Source organism: Anguilla rostrata, chromosome 2 (genome assembly GCF_018555375.3).
Source record: "Anguilla rostrata isolate EN2019 chromosome 2, ASM1855537v3, whole genome shotgun sequence".
Taxonomy (NCBI): Eukaryota; Metazoa; Chordata; class Actinopteri; order Anguilliformes; family Anguillidae; genus Anguilla; species Anguilla rostrata.
Window position 1 is genome coordinate 29,572,053 of NC_057934.1, and position 17,854 is coordinate 29,589,906.

The 17,854-nt window shown below is 40.3% G+C and overlaps 1 protein-coding gene across 2 annotated transcripts in view; it reads left to right on the plus strand.

Moving 5' to 3' along the window:
- The first annotated feature begins 11,135 nt into the window (after positions 1-11,135).
- Positions 11,136-17,854, plus strand: part of npepps (aminopeptidase puromycin sensitive) — a 130,104-nt gene continuing 123,385 nt past the window's right edge. For both annotated transcript variants that reach the window (XM_064321485.1, XM_064321486.1), the window contains exon 1: positions 11,136-11,562. In XM_064321485.1, coding sequence (XP_064177555.1) covers positions 11,440-11,562 — 123 coding nt within the window. In that variant the 5' untranslated portion in view covers positions 11,136-11,439. The remainder of the gene's footprint in view (positions 11,563-17,854) is intronic.

The window sequence follows — 17,854 nt, forward strand, 5'->3', positions numbered from 1 at the left end:
ATGTCATTATGGGGTATTGTGTGTAGATTTATGAGAATAAAAATGAATTTTGAATTATGAAATTATGGCTTTGCAATTCTGCTGTGTGCGCAGTTGCTTTCACTTTGCATTTTTGCATAACGTAGGAACTTTAACGCAGGCTTTATCAATTGTTTATTGGAGCTTCGTTTATTTATCGGCAAACGCTTGCATAAATGTCACTTCAGTAGTGATAAAGTGCACTATATTATCGTAAATGGTTTATATTTTTGTAATTTTCTTCTTTGTGGACTCTCACCCTGTTGGGATCAGGAGGCGTGTGTACATCTTTGATGCTATGAGCTACACCAGTTGGAGGAAACTTCTGGCAGTTTCTTACCACACTGGACAAGTCTAAGGTGAGAGGTCAGCGCAGTCAAATCAACTGTTATTGTAGAGGCACTGCCTGCTCATATACGCACGTGTGTGTATGTGTGTCTGTGAGTGAGGCTGTTGTTGAAAGACAGGAGTTTCCTCACTTCACATGTCCTTGTGAAATTCCACTGTAAGCTTTGATAACTAATAAACAGGGGCTGTTTGCATATTGCTACTCTCTCAGTTTCCATGTGCAAATTACAGCAGCCTACTAGCCTATTTTACGGCACCGTGTTAGCTGAGTGCAGGTCAGGGCACACAGCAAGGTAAAACCAGATGGTTTGATTGTTTCTAAAGCCGCGTTTCCACCCAAAGTACCCCAAAGTTTTAGTCCCAGGAACTAATTTTTAAGGAACTAAAAGGTTCCCTCAGCCCATGGTTGTCTGCGTTTCCACCGCGGTCTAAAGTCCCGCGAAGATTAGTCAAATTAGCCCACTGACGTATGAAAAAGCGACGATGTAGTCGGTCCATCTGTCCTATGATTTCTTCTGTAACCCCATACTACCACCGAAGTAGCCTACGTTATTTTCTAATAACCGGGACAGCCCAGTGGGGTTTATTCCACTTATATACAACGGGTTACCAACAATGATTATATATGGTTACTTTTGTATTTATTTTTTTTATCGATTTAATCACCTGGAATTGAAATATTCTTCTGCAGCCGTTTGGGCATATTTTACCGTTGTCAAGCAAAACTGTCGTTGGTAGTTGAACTTGGACCGTTGTTATGCAACAAATAGGAAATAACAGGCCAATAGTCAGATTGTAACTGTTTTATATATCCTCTCAAACACATTCATTATGTTTTTATGCGAACATTCGCTTTCATGTCTTGACATCCGAAGTGACAGAATGCATTCACATTTATATGTATAACTGGCAACAACAGCAGAAAACATGCACACGTTGTAAACAATTTGCTGTTTGATTACTTTCTCATCGTCAATTCCATATAGGCTAATCGCAAAATGACAAGAATAGAACGAAAACTCGGACTTGCGTGAAAATTTAAATTAGTAGTGGTACAGCCACCGTTTGCTTTCCTTCGACGTTACTGCTAGCCGAGCAGCGAAGTGTGCCCTCCAGATGCGAACCATGCACCATAAATTAGTCCATAGTCTTCCTGGTCTTTTTGTGGAATTGAAGAATGGCAGAGTAAAATTACGGCCGTCTGAAAAAGCTAAAGGGACGATTACTAGAATTAACCTGTTATTTTACCCTGACAAAAAGTGCGGAAGGTGATTTCCAGTTTGCTTTTACTGTATCACCAATGTGAATTACGCAGAACTACCGCATACCTCACATAACTGTATCAAACGTTTTGAGTCAATTACAACGGGCTAACAAAGAAAATCCGGAAGAAAATATTCAGCAACCGAATTAATCCGTTTGAATGCCAAATGCCTGTAATGTAATGTAATGAATGTTTTGGTACGTAATATGCTGTCCCAGCACGAATGCTTATCATTTTATAAAACGAATACTAAAGCAAGAAAAGAACAGAAGAGCACACGTTATAATTCCAAGATGTTGGCAGGCTATAACCAAAACTAGGCTACTGCGCCGCATAACATACAAGTTTGATTTGAAGTTATTATGAAAATAAATTGGTTTGCGGCTGCATATTTTTAAACATGGCGGCTGAAAATGAACACACAAAAATGCTGCGAGTACTCGACCAATCAGAAATGTTCAGCGCTGCAAGCTCCACCCAAAAGGTTCCTGTACTTTCGGAAAGTACTACCCCCGAGCAGGAACTTTTTGGGGGGTAAAATAAAGCCCCCAGAACTAAATTTAGACCCTAGTTCCTGCGGTGGAAACGCACTGAGTTCCTCAAAAGGTTCCTAGTTCCAGGGTAAAGTTCCTGCGGTGGAAACGCGGCTTAAAAGGATCCTTCAGCCCATTGTTGTCTGCGTTTCCGCCACGGTATAAAGACCCGCGAAGATTAGGCAAATTAGTCCGCTGACTAATGACTTCTGATTTGTATGTACACATTAGCTAATGTTGTTTGGTAAGCTAACTGTGAGTTTAGGAATAACGTAAGGCAGTTATTTTGTATTGTTTTGTGAGCGTAGGATTACATGTTAAGATTGTTAGATGTTTTGATGTTAATCACCCGTGGGAATTAGGCTGGTGAGTTTAGCCGGAGTTAACGTTAGCTACACTGTTACAGGCATAGTTTCGAGTGCTAGCTGTTAATTTGTATCTGTGTTAATAGCTGTTAGGTTCACATTAAAAAACACTGTTAGCTATAGTTGCTCCGTGGTCTGCCTGTTCATTGTTTTTTCAATGCTGGTATTGCAAACTTTTTGTTGACTCTCGGTGTGATGTCTTATAAACGGCAGGTTGTCGTTCTGTGCTCTCTGCTCTATGCTTCTGACACGCCGCTCATAAGCAGGATGAGTAAAAACAAAATACGAGTTTTGCCCTGGTTAGGTTGTAGGTACGCGGAGCGCTTGCGCAGCGTTTTTTCACCCCTTTGGTGTTCATATCAGCTGTGCTTTTCTCCGCTGTGATTTAGACATTTCGGTTGGCAAGCAAGGCTGGATTCACACCAGATCAGGCAATGCGGCACCTTGCCGCAGGGTTGTGCGGAGGTGTGGGCATGTCACTATTTGGCCCATTTGTGTGACGTCATGTTGTGAACTTTAACCCCCCCCCCCTCCATTTCTTGTCCGCTAACTCATACAAATGGACACAAACACAAACCGAAGGAAGCTTCTTGCTATCGTTATTTTGCAGCGTAGACTGCAAGCCAGACACAGACGTCGAAGCTGGGTACATGAAATAAACCAAGTGAGGACACAACTAGGAGAGTATCATCATTTGGTTCATGAACTCCATAGTTCTAGGTACAATAAACTAGCATGCAAGAACTGCTAAATAGCTAATCTTTTTGATACAGATTATTTCCGACGTTCGGAATTGATATTTAGCTAGTAACTATTGTTTCGGTACTCATCCCATTACCAGGCACTGTCAAATCACGATGACGATCATAAAATCAAATCTTAGGAAATGAATCGTGTCAGTAATTCCTCTGACAGTTGCTCGGTAAACAGAGGAATGCTACATGGTCATTTAAACAACTTATGTGATTGGCCACAGCAGCGTGACTCTGGTTGCGTTACGGCAAAAGTTGATTCTGGTTCTACTTTCTTCCCGCAGGCCGCTGCGTTTTTTTTCTGCACCCCATGCGGTCCCCACTCCCGCAGCCTAAACGCACTACCTCCATTCAAATGAAAGGAGAGACTGCTGTTTTTGCTGCATTGCCTAATCTGGTGTGAATCCAGCCTAACATGGGATATATAAGATGTTTACTGCTAAGTAACATCTTTTGTTAGAGTGCTAGCTAATACCAATTATGATATAACAATTAAAAACTGAATCTTATGTTTAGCCTCCTGGCTCACGTTGTGCGTTGGAAGCACAATCAATTTATAGAACTGCAAAAAGCACAGCATATTTGCTAGCTATCAACATCATATTTACCTAAGGTTAGTTAGCCAACTGCATTAACATACATTTATTCATTGCTGTCAGAAGCACTGTTTTGTTTACCAGAAGAAGATTTTCTGCAACCACTTCCTACGGTCATGTGTATAACAACAAAGTAATAGATTGCCGATGGCATCGATCTAACTAGACTCCGTAACATTCTCCTTTTCCAAAGTAAACACCAAACATTAGAACATAGTGCCAGAACATAGTGCAACATGTCACAATATAACTCGTTAGTAAAATAAGGTTTTTTCTGTATCAGAACGTAACAACAGTCTGTTAACTTCTGTTTTTTCCATATTCCGTCTGGTTCTCTTCCTTTTCTCCTTTTTCTTTTTTCAATGGCAACAGCCATACATAGTCCATGTTACAAAGTGAGTCTCTCAGGCGACTTAGACAGCCATCCAGCCATAGTATATGTGTGTCCATCTGAGGGTGCGGCACCAACTGGACTAGGTGAGGTCCTTGGTGTGGACCTGAAAGAGCTTATCTCAGCCACAATTGGGGGAGCCTCTGCAGCACTACTATCTGGAACATGTATTGGCTTCGGTTCGTTCTCTTCGCAGGCCTGAGTAGCAGTTGGCTCGGCCACTCTGAGGTCAACCCTGTTGTGTCGATAGAGGGAGCCGTTGACGTCCACCAGGTAAGATCTCGGTGCAACCCTGCAGAGGCAGGTCCCGACCCTCCAGAGACCAGTGTTATCACCAGGCAGGGTCTTCATTTGTACAGTTTCCCCTACCTCCAGCTTTGGCAGGTCCCGGGCGGACCGGTCGTAGAAAGACTTTTCACTGACCCCCACCATGACGACTGGTTCAAGGAGTTTGTTTGTCACTGGAATGGAGGTTTTCAGTCGACGAGACATGAGGCGTTGCGCCGGGCTGCTGTCTATGTTTTCGGTGGAAGTATTTCTCCCGTGTAGTATGGCCTTCCAGGGGTCGACACTGTCATGCCTGGCCTTGCGTATTAGATTCTTTGCGATCGTGACAGCCGACTCTACCTTGCCGTTTGCTTTCGGGTGCCTTGGAGAGGAGGTCACATGCTCAAACTCCCATTCAGAGGCATGACGTGTGAAGTGAGAGGTAAATTGTGGGCCATTGTCTGTGATGACCTTGTCTGGCTGGCCATGTCATGGGAACTGTGCCTTACATCGCCTGGCGACTGTCTCTGCGGATAAGTCAGAGAGGAGCTAAACCTCCCCAAAATATGAATAGTGGTCGACTATAAGGAGAACCACTATTGTGGTCCATGCTCACAATCTTCCATGGCCTGGTAGGCAGGTCATGTGAGAGCATGGTCTCCTTTCGCTGTTTGTGAGCATACTTGTTGCATGTTGTGCAGGTGCACTCAAAGTCCTTTATTTCTGCTTGCATGTTGGGCCAGTACAATGTCTCTCGAGCTTGCAGGTAGCATGCGTCTCCTCCCCTGTGACTCGAATGTATGCGTGTAAGCATCTCTGGCCGTAGTGATTTCGGGATGATGACTTTCTGCCCCCGGAATAGAATGCCGTTCTGTACACTGACCTCATCCCGATAGGGCCAGTATTCTCTGGTAATGAGAGGCGCTTCTTCTCTCCCATCTGGCCAGCCTATGAGAACTGTGGACTTCAGTGCCTGCAGACATTCATTCCGGTCAGTGTGCAGCCTGATTTGTTCTAAGCGCTGGTCGCTTACATTTAAGTAGTCTGCCTGGTTCATGTGCTGTACGTCCTCTTTCTCTTACTGCAGGGAGTAGATAGCGTGCCGTTCCTCTGCCGGTGCCTCCTGCTGTTGCTCTGCTGAGCGTGTCGCTGATGAACATTTCAGGCCCTGGTTTGTAAACGACCGTCAGACTGCAGCTCTGTAAGGTCATGAGCATGCTCTGAAGCCTCTTGGGTGCGTTGAGGAGAGGTTTGCTGAAGATAGAAATCAGAGGCTTATGGTCTGTCTCTGCTCAGATCAGTTCGCGGCCATATAAGTAGTGGTGAAACCTCTGACAGGCGAAGACAATGCTGAGACACTCTTTCTCAATTTGTGCATAGTTATATTCTGTGGGGGTAAGAGCTCTCTAAGCAAACGCGATGGGCTGGCCTTTCTGCATGAGTCACTCTGGACTGTGATTGGCCTGGTCACATCATAGTTGCGCAGGACAGGCATGGTTGTAGCCAGAGACTTGAGTTCATGAACTTCCGCCTCGTGCTTGGGCAGGCAGTGCCAGGGGGTTTCCTTGTCTAGCAAGCGTTGCAACGGCTCACAGACACTCGATAGGTGTGGCATGAATTTGGCCAAATAGTTGACAAAGCCGATGAGACGTTGCACGCCTTTTGCGTCTGTTGGATTGGGCATATTGATGATGGCCCTCACCTTCTCTGGGTCAGGCTTCAGTCCAGCGGATGAGACATAATAATAATAATAATCACTTTATTTATATAGCACTTTTCATACAATGGTTTGCAGCCCAAAGTACTTCACAGAAAAGCATTTTCAAATTAAAAGAAATGGAAAACAGAAAAAATAAGGCAGTGGAAAATATATACAATAAACATAACACAATTATACAAGGCATTGTACATAAAATAGGAGAATAATAAGATGCATATAAAAACAATAAAACATTTTTTTTTAAATACATGAAACCGATAATAAAACAAATGTACTAACTAAAATCCATCCTAAATTGGTGCGTTTTCAGCTGTTTTAAAACTGTCAACTGACGGTGCGAATCTGATATGTTCTGGAACAGTGTTCCACATCTTTGGGGCATAAAAACAAAAGGCTAGCTCTCCACTTCTTTTATGTTTTGGAATCTTGAGCAGACCAGCACTAGAGGATCTTAAGGCTCGATTTGGGACATATTTAGATAAGCAATCGCTGATGTATTTAGGTGCAAAGCCATTTAGTTCTTTAAAAACAAGTAAAATAACTTTAAAATCAACTCTAAAAGCCATAGGTTGTCATGGTTCTGTGTCTGTCTAAAAGTTCCTTTCCCTATTTAATTGTACTATTGTTTTCATTTATCCAATTATTGTTTTTTGGTTATGTCTCGTTTTCTCTTCCCTCTCTGTGGTTTGATTGTGCATTGTGCCCTCCTGTGTCTCGTTAGTGTCTTGTCTATTTAAGTTATTTTCTTCCCTGACTCAGGTGCTGGATCATTGTGTGTTTCTGATTGTGTTCTGCCCTGTGTGTTTCTGCCTGAGAGAGCTCCCTGTGTGTTTCTGCCCACGCTCTGTTTTTTATGTGTTTTTGGATTTTTGGATTTTTGGATTTTCTTTGTTTTGCGTTTTGAAGTTTTATTTTTGTGTTTTTGAGAGTTGCCCTGTGAGGCCTTGCCTTGGTTTCCTGTTTTTTTTGTTACTTTCTGTGATTAAAGTCTTTTTGGATTTTCCTTTGACGCTTGAGTTTTGTACACTCTGCATTTGGGTCCTAACCCCCCCGTTCCCATGACACAGGTAGCCAATGCAATGTAGCAAGGACAGGGGAAATGTGAGCTCTCATGTTTGTCCTGGTCAGTATTCTTGCAGCTGCGTTTTGAACAAGCTGTAGTCTATTAATTGACTTTTTTGGAAGTCCAGCAAAAAGAGCATTGCAATAATCAAGTCTGCTTGTGATAAATGCATGTATTAGTTTTTCAGAATTTGACTGCAAGAGAAAAGGTCTTACTCTGGAAATGTTTCTTAAATGAAAGAATGCAGTTTGTGTGAATTAAAGCTCAGATCAGAATCAAAAATGACCCCCAAGTTCTTTACTTTTGGTTTAGATTTTATCCCAAGAGGGCCAAATTTATTTACAAGTTTTTCCCTCTGAATGCTTGGACCTACAGGAAGAACCTCTGTTTTTTCCTCATTCAATTTCAGGAAGTTTTTGGACATCCAGCTAGTGATGTCTGACAGACAGTTAACCAATGGATTAAAAACATTGTCGTCATCTGGCCCTACAGACATATATAACTCTATTATCTGCATAGGTATGGAATTTTACACCATGTTTGCCAATAATTTTGCCTAAGGGGAGCATACACAGAGTGAAAAGTAGAGGTCCAAGTGTCGATCCCTGTGGAACTCCACAAGTAATCTCAGCCTTCTTTGAGACATCTACACCTACACTGGTCACCTACACAAACATAAAATTTCCTCCCTGTCAAATATGACTGAAACCATTTGAGCACCGTTTTTCTTAGAGACCAACCCAATTCTAAAGGCGGTGCATTAGTGTTTCATGGTCTATGGTGTCAAATGCAGCACTCAAGTCTAAAATAATAAGAACTGATATATTATTATCATCAATACTCTGTCTGAGGTCATTAACTACCTTCACCAATGCGGCCTCTGTGCTATAATTTGAGCGAGAACCAGACTGGAAATCATCATGAATACCGTTTTCATTTAGGAAACTATTTAATTGGTTAAAGACCACTTTTTCTAGTATTTTACCTAGGAAAGGGAGATTTGATATAGGTCAAAAATTACTGAGAATAGAGCAGTCCAGATTATTTTTCTTAAGTAATGGTCTCACTACAGTAGTCTTTAGAGCATCAGGGAAGTTACCAGTCTCTAAAGAACAATTTATTTTTTTCAGCACATTATCACATAAACGAGCAAAAACATCTTTAAAAAATTTTGTTGGAATGGGAGAGAATGTGGCCGTGAAACTGGACTTCGGCTACCTTGAACTGCAGCTTCTTTAAGCCTAGCCGCAGCTTGACCTCACGGCAGCGCTCCATCAGCGCCAGGAGCTCCATCAGCCCCAATTGATGCTCCAGTTGCCTGTGAAGCTTATTGGTGAAGGGGGTGGAATATTAGCCACCATGCTAGCTAACGTTAGGGAGTGATGTGCACACGCCGTAACGTTACTTGTCGACTCAGCTTCAGTAATAATGAGAACTACTCAAATCCGATGTAGCCTACCCACTCAGCTAACATATAAATCCATGAATGTGAGTTCAAAAACTTCTGACACCATGTTTGCCTGTGATATACAGCATAAATGATTGCAGACGCGTGTGTCAGGTTCAAGCCATGTAATAGGGAACAAACACACTTTCTACATCCGGGGTCATGTAAATAACAACAAAGTAATAGATTGCCGATGGCATCAATCTAACTAGACCCCATAACAACTGCTCTCCAATTGGCCAATCTAGTCAAACAGTTTATCTGCTTTGCACATGGCAGAAAAAATATAGCCGAGGTGGAAAAGAAAGCTTCACATCCGTGACCAGGCACGCAATCCGCGGGCTGTGTGAATATTACATTACATTACATTACATTACAGGCATTTAGCAGACGCTCTTATCCAGAGCGACGTACAACAAGTGCATTAGTTCAAGGTGCAGAGGTGCAAAAGAAACACACTAGAGTGAAGTAAAGACTCAATGAAATGAAAAATGAATTTAATAGACTCATTCATTACCATGGGTGCGAATGTGAAGCAGATCCGCTCCGCGTCCGGTGTGTAACAGGCGTTAGTCCGCCATTTAAAAGCTATTTGGCAAACTAACTTTGTTTGTTATTTTAGTTTGTTGTTTTTGTGTGACCACGGATGAAGACGAGCATTGTGATTAAAATCCTCCCATAAAGTCACACGTGTGTCGAAGCACAATGAACAAAAAACAAACTGGTTTGCGGCTGCAGAAAATGGCGGTTGAAATAAAATGCTGCGAGTACTCGACCAATCAGAAATGTTCAGCACTGCAAGCCCCACCCCCAAAGTTCCTGTACTTTTGGAAAGTACTACCCCCCGAGCAGGGACTTTTTGGGGGGTAAAATAATGTCCCCGGAACTTACCCTGGTCCCTGCGGTGGAAACGCACTGAGTTCCTCAAAAGGTTCCTAGTTCCTGGGGAAAGTTCCTGCGGTGGAAATGCGGCTTTTGTGAATTTAGTCTGTGTGATAAGTAACCATTATGAACACATTCTGTACATAGAAGCTCTCTAAAAGGACATCATTTGACTCAAATACTGGGCTTAGTCAAAAAGAGAGAATGATACCAAACTCAATAGAATTAACTTCTGGAAGTGGAATATGGCTGGAGAAAAAGATATACACAATATTCCAATTTGGAGAGGTTTGGTGACACTTGGAACGGTTTTTAAAAAAGGGTTTAAAGTGGGGTTTAAGGGGTTAAATAACACTTCCCCCTTGCTGGTCCTTTCACCCTTTTAAAAATTTCCATTAAAAATAAAATATGTCAAACACATGTGCCTCATATGCACACCATGAACCCCAAAATAAATGCAACTAAAAATGAACAATTAATGAGAAAATAAATAAAAATATTATTATAAAGTTAAATTTACAGATTGTATTACAGATCTTATGGTCTATTAGTCATCAATCACTAGTCAAATTTAAATGTGTCATTTATCAAATTCCATAGCTCTCTAATGTATATTTTTGTTGAGATTATAAAATTGCAAATAAGAATTTTCCCAATCATCATTCAACTGATCGTGTAGAAAGAAATGCAACTGAAATACTATTTCTATGTGCCATTATTTCCTGGGGAGCTGACAGTGGAGTGGAAAAGGGGTGTATAGTCTCATTGACGTCTTTAAGGATAGTGCTCTCAGTGCATTCCAGCACATAAAAATGCAATATGCAATCATAAATTGTAATATATAATAAAATATAAATATAATAAACTTTTTTATTTTATAATTATTTTACTTATAATTGTGTCTGTGGGGGCTCCTAGGGGGACAGAGGTATAGTTACCCGTGCTGTTCATAAAATATTTGCATTTTATGAAGGACTTACATTTTGTTTAGTCTAATTTGAGCACCTTTCTGTTGAATACATTGTACACATTGTCAGCCTTAGAGTGGATACTTATCCCAATTAGGGAAGTATGCGCATTGGAGAGTGTGCTTGCTTGTCTGGGTTTATGTCATGTCTTTGTCCTTCTCAACTGATGTTTTAGTGTGTTTATTTTTATTATTAGAGGCAAATAAAGTTGAAAAACATATATAGCCTATATAATGTACAATAAATGGTCATTATTAATAATAGTAATCGATTACAATAATAATTGTTCTTAAGAGACTGAACTTAATTTTAATAACGCGACGGAAATTGCACTGCGTTTTGCGTAATATTTTTATCTGTATAACGTATAGCCTTATTTTATGGAATTGTCCTAGACTAATTTACTTTTTTTATTTTAAATACGTCGTATTTTTTGAGAGAAAGCGTTTTACTATATGAAATATGACTTATTTCGCCTTCCATAGTTCTACGTGTAGACGTCTATTTCCTCAAGAGCTCACGTAACCTTAATTAGCAGGCTAGCTACGCTTTTCTGTGTATTTAGAGAAGGGAGGAGGCGAGGTAGCTAGGCTAGCTAACTAGCTGTAGTTCTTTGGATTTTATGTTGCGTGTGTTGGGCCGTACATATCGGCAGTCATTCCAGACGTAATCCCCTGAGACAAAGTTTTGTTCTCGAAGCCAAATTTGCTGAACTTTTGAGTACAGCTAACCTAGCTAGCAAGCTAGCTAGTTTGGCTAACGTCGTCTAAGGTTTAGCCACATAGGACCGTATTCGTAAGCGCTGCCAGTCATCATTCAGATACCATGCCGGAGAGAAGGCCCTTTGTGCGGCTGCCCACTGACGTGTACCCCGTTAAGTACGGGTTATGTCTGAAGCCGGACCTCATCGACTTCACCTTCGAGGGCAAGCTGGAGGCCGCAGTGGAGGTAACATACTTAGTACATTAGACCGATAAAACTACACAGTAGGCACTTTCATGGCGTTGATTTTGTTATGCAATGTAGTGTTTGGCACTAGCTAGCTCGGTAATTTACTGTGTCCGAGTAGATAAGCCATGGCTAATGTATAAGGGAGCAAAATAGTCACGGTTTTCTTTATTTGGATAACCTAGTCGGCTAGCTAGCAAGCAGGTTATCCAATTCGCTCCCTTATAACGTTATGGCTTAGACTATCTACTCGGACGCAGTAAATTACATTGCACTAAGGGTACTTAGCTAGCCAGCTAAGTAAACGTTATGTCCACAGTGTAGTATTCATCATCATTTAACGTTATTCGTTCTGGATATATGACAGAGTTACACTAGTTGCATCGCAGGTAGCCCATAGAGTAGCTATTAATGAAATCATAGACGGTTTTAGAAATGCAATGGCTGGCGGTGGCTACCTACCTAGTGCTGAAAATACTCAGGTATTCGGAAGCTAGAGTAAGTTACCTCGCCAATATAATGTAGCTAGCTAATTAGCACGAGTTCAAGAAACAAGCTAACATAGGCTTGCTGTCACCCAGGACAAGAACTTGGTAAGGGGAGTAAACGCTAGACACCTATAAAATGAGCTGCACAAAACTGTTAGTCTAACAGGTTCCAACTTTGAACAAATTATTCTTCATGTTTTATCCAATTAGTCTACACTAATTAAAGCTAGTGCTATATAACCTAACCGTATACGTTAAAGTGCTGAGAGTTCTAGAACTAGCTGAGCCAAGGTTAACAGTAGTCTATAACATACAACACACATCTTGCGTTTAAAACGACGTTAAACCGGCGGCGAATGTTGAAGCTTTTAAGTCCCTACACTCTGATAAATATGTTTCTTGTGTTTACAGTGTTCATTGGTTCGCGAATATTTGTTGTGCGCAAATTGCGTCTAGCAAGGCCTGCGATGTTTCTTATTCTAGCCGTTACCAAAGCATGCTAACTCGATACGAAATGTGCTTTGCACACACTAAGAAACATGTCTGATTTCTGTATGTTTTTGTAGTCTTCGTGTTTTTAATGTTTGTCTCTTAATATCAGTAAATTTCTCATTGCCTCGAATGTCAAAATATATATATTTTTTACGGGCCATTTCAACATGCTTTACCGCTAGTGAACTAATGTAAGAAAATCTGGTAAAAGATTATTGATTGAGAACCTGTCCTTTTGATTTCCATCCCCTACACTCTGTGATCAGCTGCACTTGTGATGTCTCTAAACACTGCTATTAGTGTAGCAATGGTTTTGAGAAATTGTTTTAACATTTCATTTTTGTTTCTCAATATAAACACTTATTGGTTAAAAATTATTGGTTTCTTTCTTTTCTTTTCAGTAAAAATACCAATTTTCTAACAAAAAAATTGAAATGCTTGTTACTCTGAGCCAAAAATGAAACTGACCTGTGTGATAGTAAAGTTGCAGTAAGGATACCTTTCCCTGGTGATTGGCATTAAGGGTTCAAATGCACTTGCCTGAATACTGAGCTCATTTGACCAAGAATAAAACTATGATTTCAAAAACATGTTTCAAGGGTTTTTTCCTGTCTTAAAATAGGGGTTAGGTGATGACTGCATGGCAGCGACTGTGGTCGGTCCGGCTTTACGACCACTGTCTACTTGATGCGTTGTGTCCCTATATTTAGCTACATATTTTGAATTTTAAGTTCTGGAACATCTTCAAGAGACAAGCACAATACATTAAGATGTAGGCTATAAAAAGAAACATGTGGCAAAATGTTAAAATTCGAATAATATTTTATATTTATTGAAGGGGGGGGGGGGGGGGGGGGGGGGTATAGCTGAAGGATTAACACATTGTAAGGAGTCATTCTACAGGAATAGTAGTGTTTGGAATTGCAGTATGTCTTGAAATGCAATTCATTTTTGTCACTCAAGACTTAGGGTATAATATTAGCCTGTAAACATAATGGATCCACAAAAATGCCTCCTCAATGTATTAAAAAATGTTATACATCAACTCAAAGAATCATTGCTCCATCCTTTTTGTCAGTGGTGTTACTTATACCTTGTAACCACATAAATGGTTTTTCAGAATTTTCTTTCTCTGTTCAATGTGCACATATAGGCAAAAATGGTGTGGGTTAATCAATGAGCATACTGTAGAATTGACTTAATTGCTTCACGGATTATCGCAAGGGTGTAACTGTAAGTTTTGGGGGTCGAAATGCATAACTGCATCCCTGTAGGGCACCCCCCCTCCCCACCCCCCGGCAGAAAATTTTAAAAGAGCAGCTGTGAATGATCGGTTTTGGTGAATTCTAAGGGATTACTGATCAGTAAGGCTGGCTGTTTGTCATAGAAAAAGAAAATATTGCCTGAATGTCGTGGAGCAGTCATGGCAAAGTCATTGAAAACCATGGAAAAAGAAAAAAGTTTAAAAGTTTTTTAAACTGTAAGAAATTGCAGTTTTTTTAAAAAAAAGATTAAATTATTAAATTTATCAATAGATCTCATGGGCAGCCATGGGAATTAGTTAAAATAACATGCCCTACAGTAGCAACAGTAACAAGTCCTTGAAGTAAAAAAAGAGCTTTTTTCCCCTTTTCTAATTGAACAGAACGTTGTTATAAATAGAGCATGCTCAAATTGCATTGCAAAAATAAAACTCTTAACGTGGATCTATTTTAATTTCTTTAAAGTTTTGGTACAACATGTTGTACATTGCAAGCTTTGAGGCTTTGAGTGCCTGTTGTCACTGATGTTACAGTGGTTTAGGGTTTCATTTGGCGCTGCCGCCTGAACGACCTTCCCGGCATACGGAAATTTGCATATATTTAGAGGCCCAAGCACCAAAGGTGCGTAGGACCATTATTGTTTTTGCTAGAATTCTTCTTATTATTTTTTCTTCAGCTTCTCCCTACATTTTCACCTCTTCCCCGTACTCATGAACTTTGGCAGGCATGTTCACTATTGCTTTATGATAATGACAGGCATGCAACTGGCACTGTATGTGGTGCTACAGTGCCACCTGCAAAATTTGAACTTTGAAAAATGATGGCCTTTCTCGAACTTCTCAAATGTTTACCCGATTCTCACCACATTTGGCAAAAAAGGAAATTTTGATATCAGAAATGATGTCCGCAGGACAGTACTTTACATTTAGACAAAACATTTTGGTGATCTAGCATCCTGGAAACCACCCTTCGGCAAATAGAATAAAATAAATCGACTATAGATGTACTACATTCTGTCCCCCCTGCATGCCATTCCAGCTCCTCATCTAAAGTTCCATTATCACTTCCTTTCTCATCCACGTTTAACAAAGGAGCTACCGTATTTCCCTGTCTGACTTCCAATTCATCATCATCAGACCTGTAGTCTCACTCAGTCCGCTCCTCTAATGTCCTTAAAATTAAAAGCACTGCCACTTGCCATTTCATTACAGTATTTGTGTATTTTTGCCTTTGCATTTTTTCTTTCAACAACCTGTACTTCAGGACAATGGCCCTATCCTTATTTTCTCCAGATACCTTCCATATGCTATCTGCGTGTTGCATCGCTGTTCCTGCGTTTTAGCCAATGCTGCTGTAAGGAACCCCTCGGATACACCAAACAGCGGAAGTATATGTGTGGTGAAGGAACGTGTGTAGTCTTACGGCTAATTTATGCTTCGGAGACAAAGTGTTGTGCGACGTGTCGCGGGACAAAAATTATGCAAATTCAACAGTTTTGACGTCAAGCCGACACTTTTAGAGGGTTGGCGACGGGTGTTGCCTACCTGCTGATTTTTGTAAGGTTGCAGACGCCGTCTTAAGTGTCGTGCAGCTGTGATTGGATGGTTGAAACGAAGGCAAAATGGTTGCCGTGGGGACGCTTTCATTAAATTTTTCCCGATCTTGAAAACTGCCTGACAATTTTTAGGATAGCGCTTCAGATATTGCTTGTGTCGAAAGTGCTGTGATGGAACAGCGATAGATTTAGCCACTAGCCACATCTGTCCAAAATGTAAACAAGTCAGGCAGTTTTCACAGTTGAGAGAAACTTTACGACAACATTAGTGGCGCTGCCATTTTTGTAGCCTAAACAAACCTCTGCTGGGCTTGGCATCTGGTTGCTATTATACCAACGCGCACTGTCGCTGAAATATAAATGCAAAACGTTGTGCGACAAAGTTCTACCGGCCGACACTTTGTAGTACGACACTTTGTCGCTGAAGCATAAATTAGCCTTTACCTGGTGCTATTGGTATGGGATTAATTTAATGTTATCTCAGTTATCAAAAATAATGTTTCAACATTTCCTCTGTGCTAACAGTTATGAATAGCCCGGAGGCTGCTATCTGCCAGTAGTGTGGCTTTATATGAATTGCTATCTAACTTGGTAGATGCAGACATGTTTGGTTTGCGTAGCCTGCATAAATACAATTGTGTTTCCTGCTACAACAGTAGTGTGTAGAGTGTTTATGGAGTGGAGATATCCTAAGTTCTGGCCTATGCTAGGACCTTAATACTGCTGGGTGTGGAGTGGTAAGAGTCAAAGAGGAATGCCAGGTTAAAATGAATGCAGTTTATTGTTCAGCGTGTCTAGTAGTAATGACAATATACAGTGGTGCAAAATAGGGCTGCAACAACAAATCGATGACGTTGACAAAACCAACAATAAAAATTAGTTTGCAACAAATTTCGTTATCGATTAGTTAGGTTTACTTTTTAAAAACGTTTAGTTGGGCTGTGTTCCAAAATGGTGTATTCTGTCTAGGGCGTAGTAGACCAAAATCTTGCCTGTCAAGATAGAAAACAGGTCTTGCAAGTTGACTGCGTAGTCACAACGTTACTTTCTCGAGAGAATAAAAACACACTTGAAAGATGGTGGAGATGGAGTGGCAGCAAACAAGCGAGTCATCGCCTGCTTTTCAACAAACGTTAATCACAAATTAAGCGAGTTTAGCTTCAGTGCTTTAGTTTAGTTTTGAAATCTTTCCTGGTTGAATTGCATGAAGGCGCCACGAAACCGGTGGGTGGTACTGGTGCGCATTCAGTTTGTTTACAGTCTTAATAGCACATTAGAATGATAGTTAACTCGATAGCTTACTAGCATTCCCTTTCTTATCCATGGACCGTTTTTGTGCCTTCTTACTGATGCACCATGCCATTAATGGCAAAACTGTTTATATAGTTTATCAGTTATATTTCCCTTTCATTCTTTTAATGCATCCCCAATGTCCATTTATTTTAGTAGCGACGTAGTGATATAGAGCAGCAATTAGCCTTTACATCTGAAACTGTTAACTGCAACAATCTTTCTTAAACTCGGTCCAAAATGGGTACCACAGTGCATGCTGTTTTTTTTTGTTCCATCCACAATTGCAATCCCAGAATTTTTAAAAGTTATTAATTTTTCTTACTTCGGTTCTCTTCATGTTTAGAGGGATTATTTGCCCTAAGCCACATTGTCAAAAATCGCTATGCATGCCACGAAGAATAAAAGTCCCATATTCAGATTGTAGTATATTGCAAACTATTTAAATAAGAGAAGTAAAAGTATTTTAACTGATCAAATTATAGGCTGAGTTTGAATCAGGCTCCTAATTGGTGAAAGTGCGGACACATGCCAACTAAAAGTAACTATTTGTAGATAATGAAGAATTAAAAAGTGAAAGCAAATGATAACAATCCAAACCTCTAATGTATTAAGCTTAAGGAAAAAAGAGAGGCATGCTTAGCTCAAAGCTTGTGGACATGCTAACATTTCTGCATTGCAATGCTATGTACCCACTCCGGCATTGGACTCTTGTTGAAACCAATTAGTTTTAGTTTTAGTTTAGTTTTATTATTTTTGTACAATTTAAAAAATACACAAATGACAAATAACATAATATACAGTGCAGGGAGAGGCAGAAAACCAGTGGGCTTATTTGAAGCCTCCACCTAAATAATGTTAAAATTTCACAATGTTATAAAAACATAAGCTTCACATTCAAAAAATAATATAACTGCATAAAAGTGATGGCAAACTAATATCAAAATATAAATAACAACAAATATAACAATAATAATATCAAAATAAAAGCAGAAAATGTGAGTGTGTGCTGAGTGTGTGTGCGTGTGATACATGTCACTATGAGTGAAACAAATAAAATATGGATACATGGACAACAATACATGGGAAAAAGCAGTTACAAAACAGCAGTTAACTGGTCTTTTAAGCAACTTTTGTAAAATTTTATAGAGGAACAGTTTTTTGCCAGGTGGGAAAAGCCATTCCATAATTTGGTACCCCGAAAT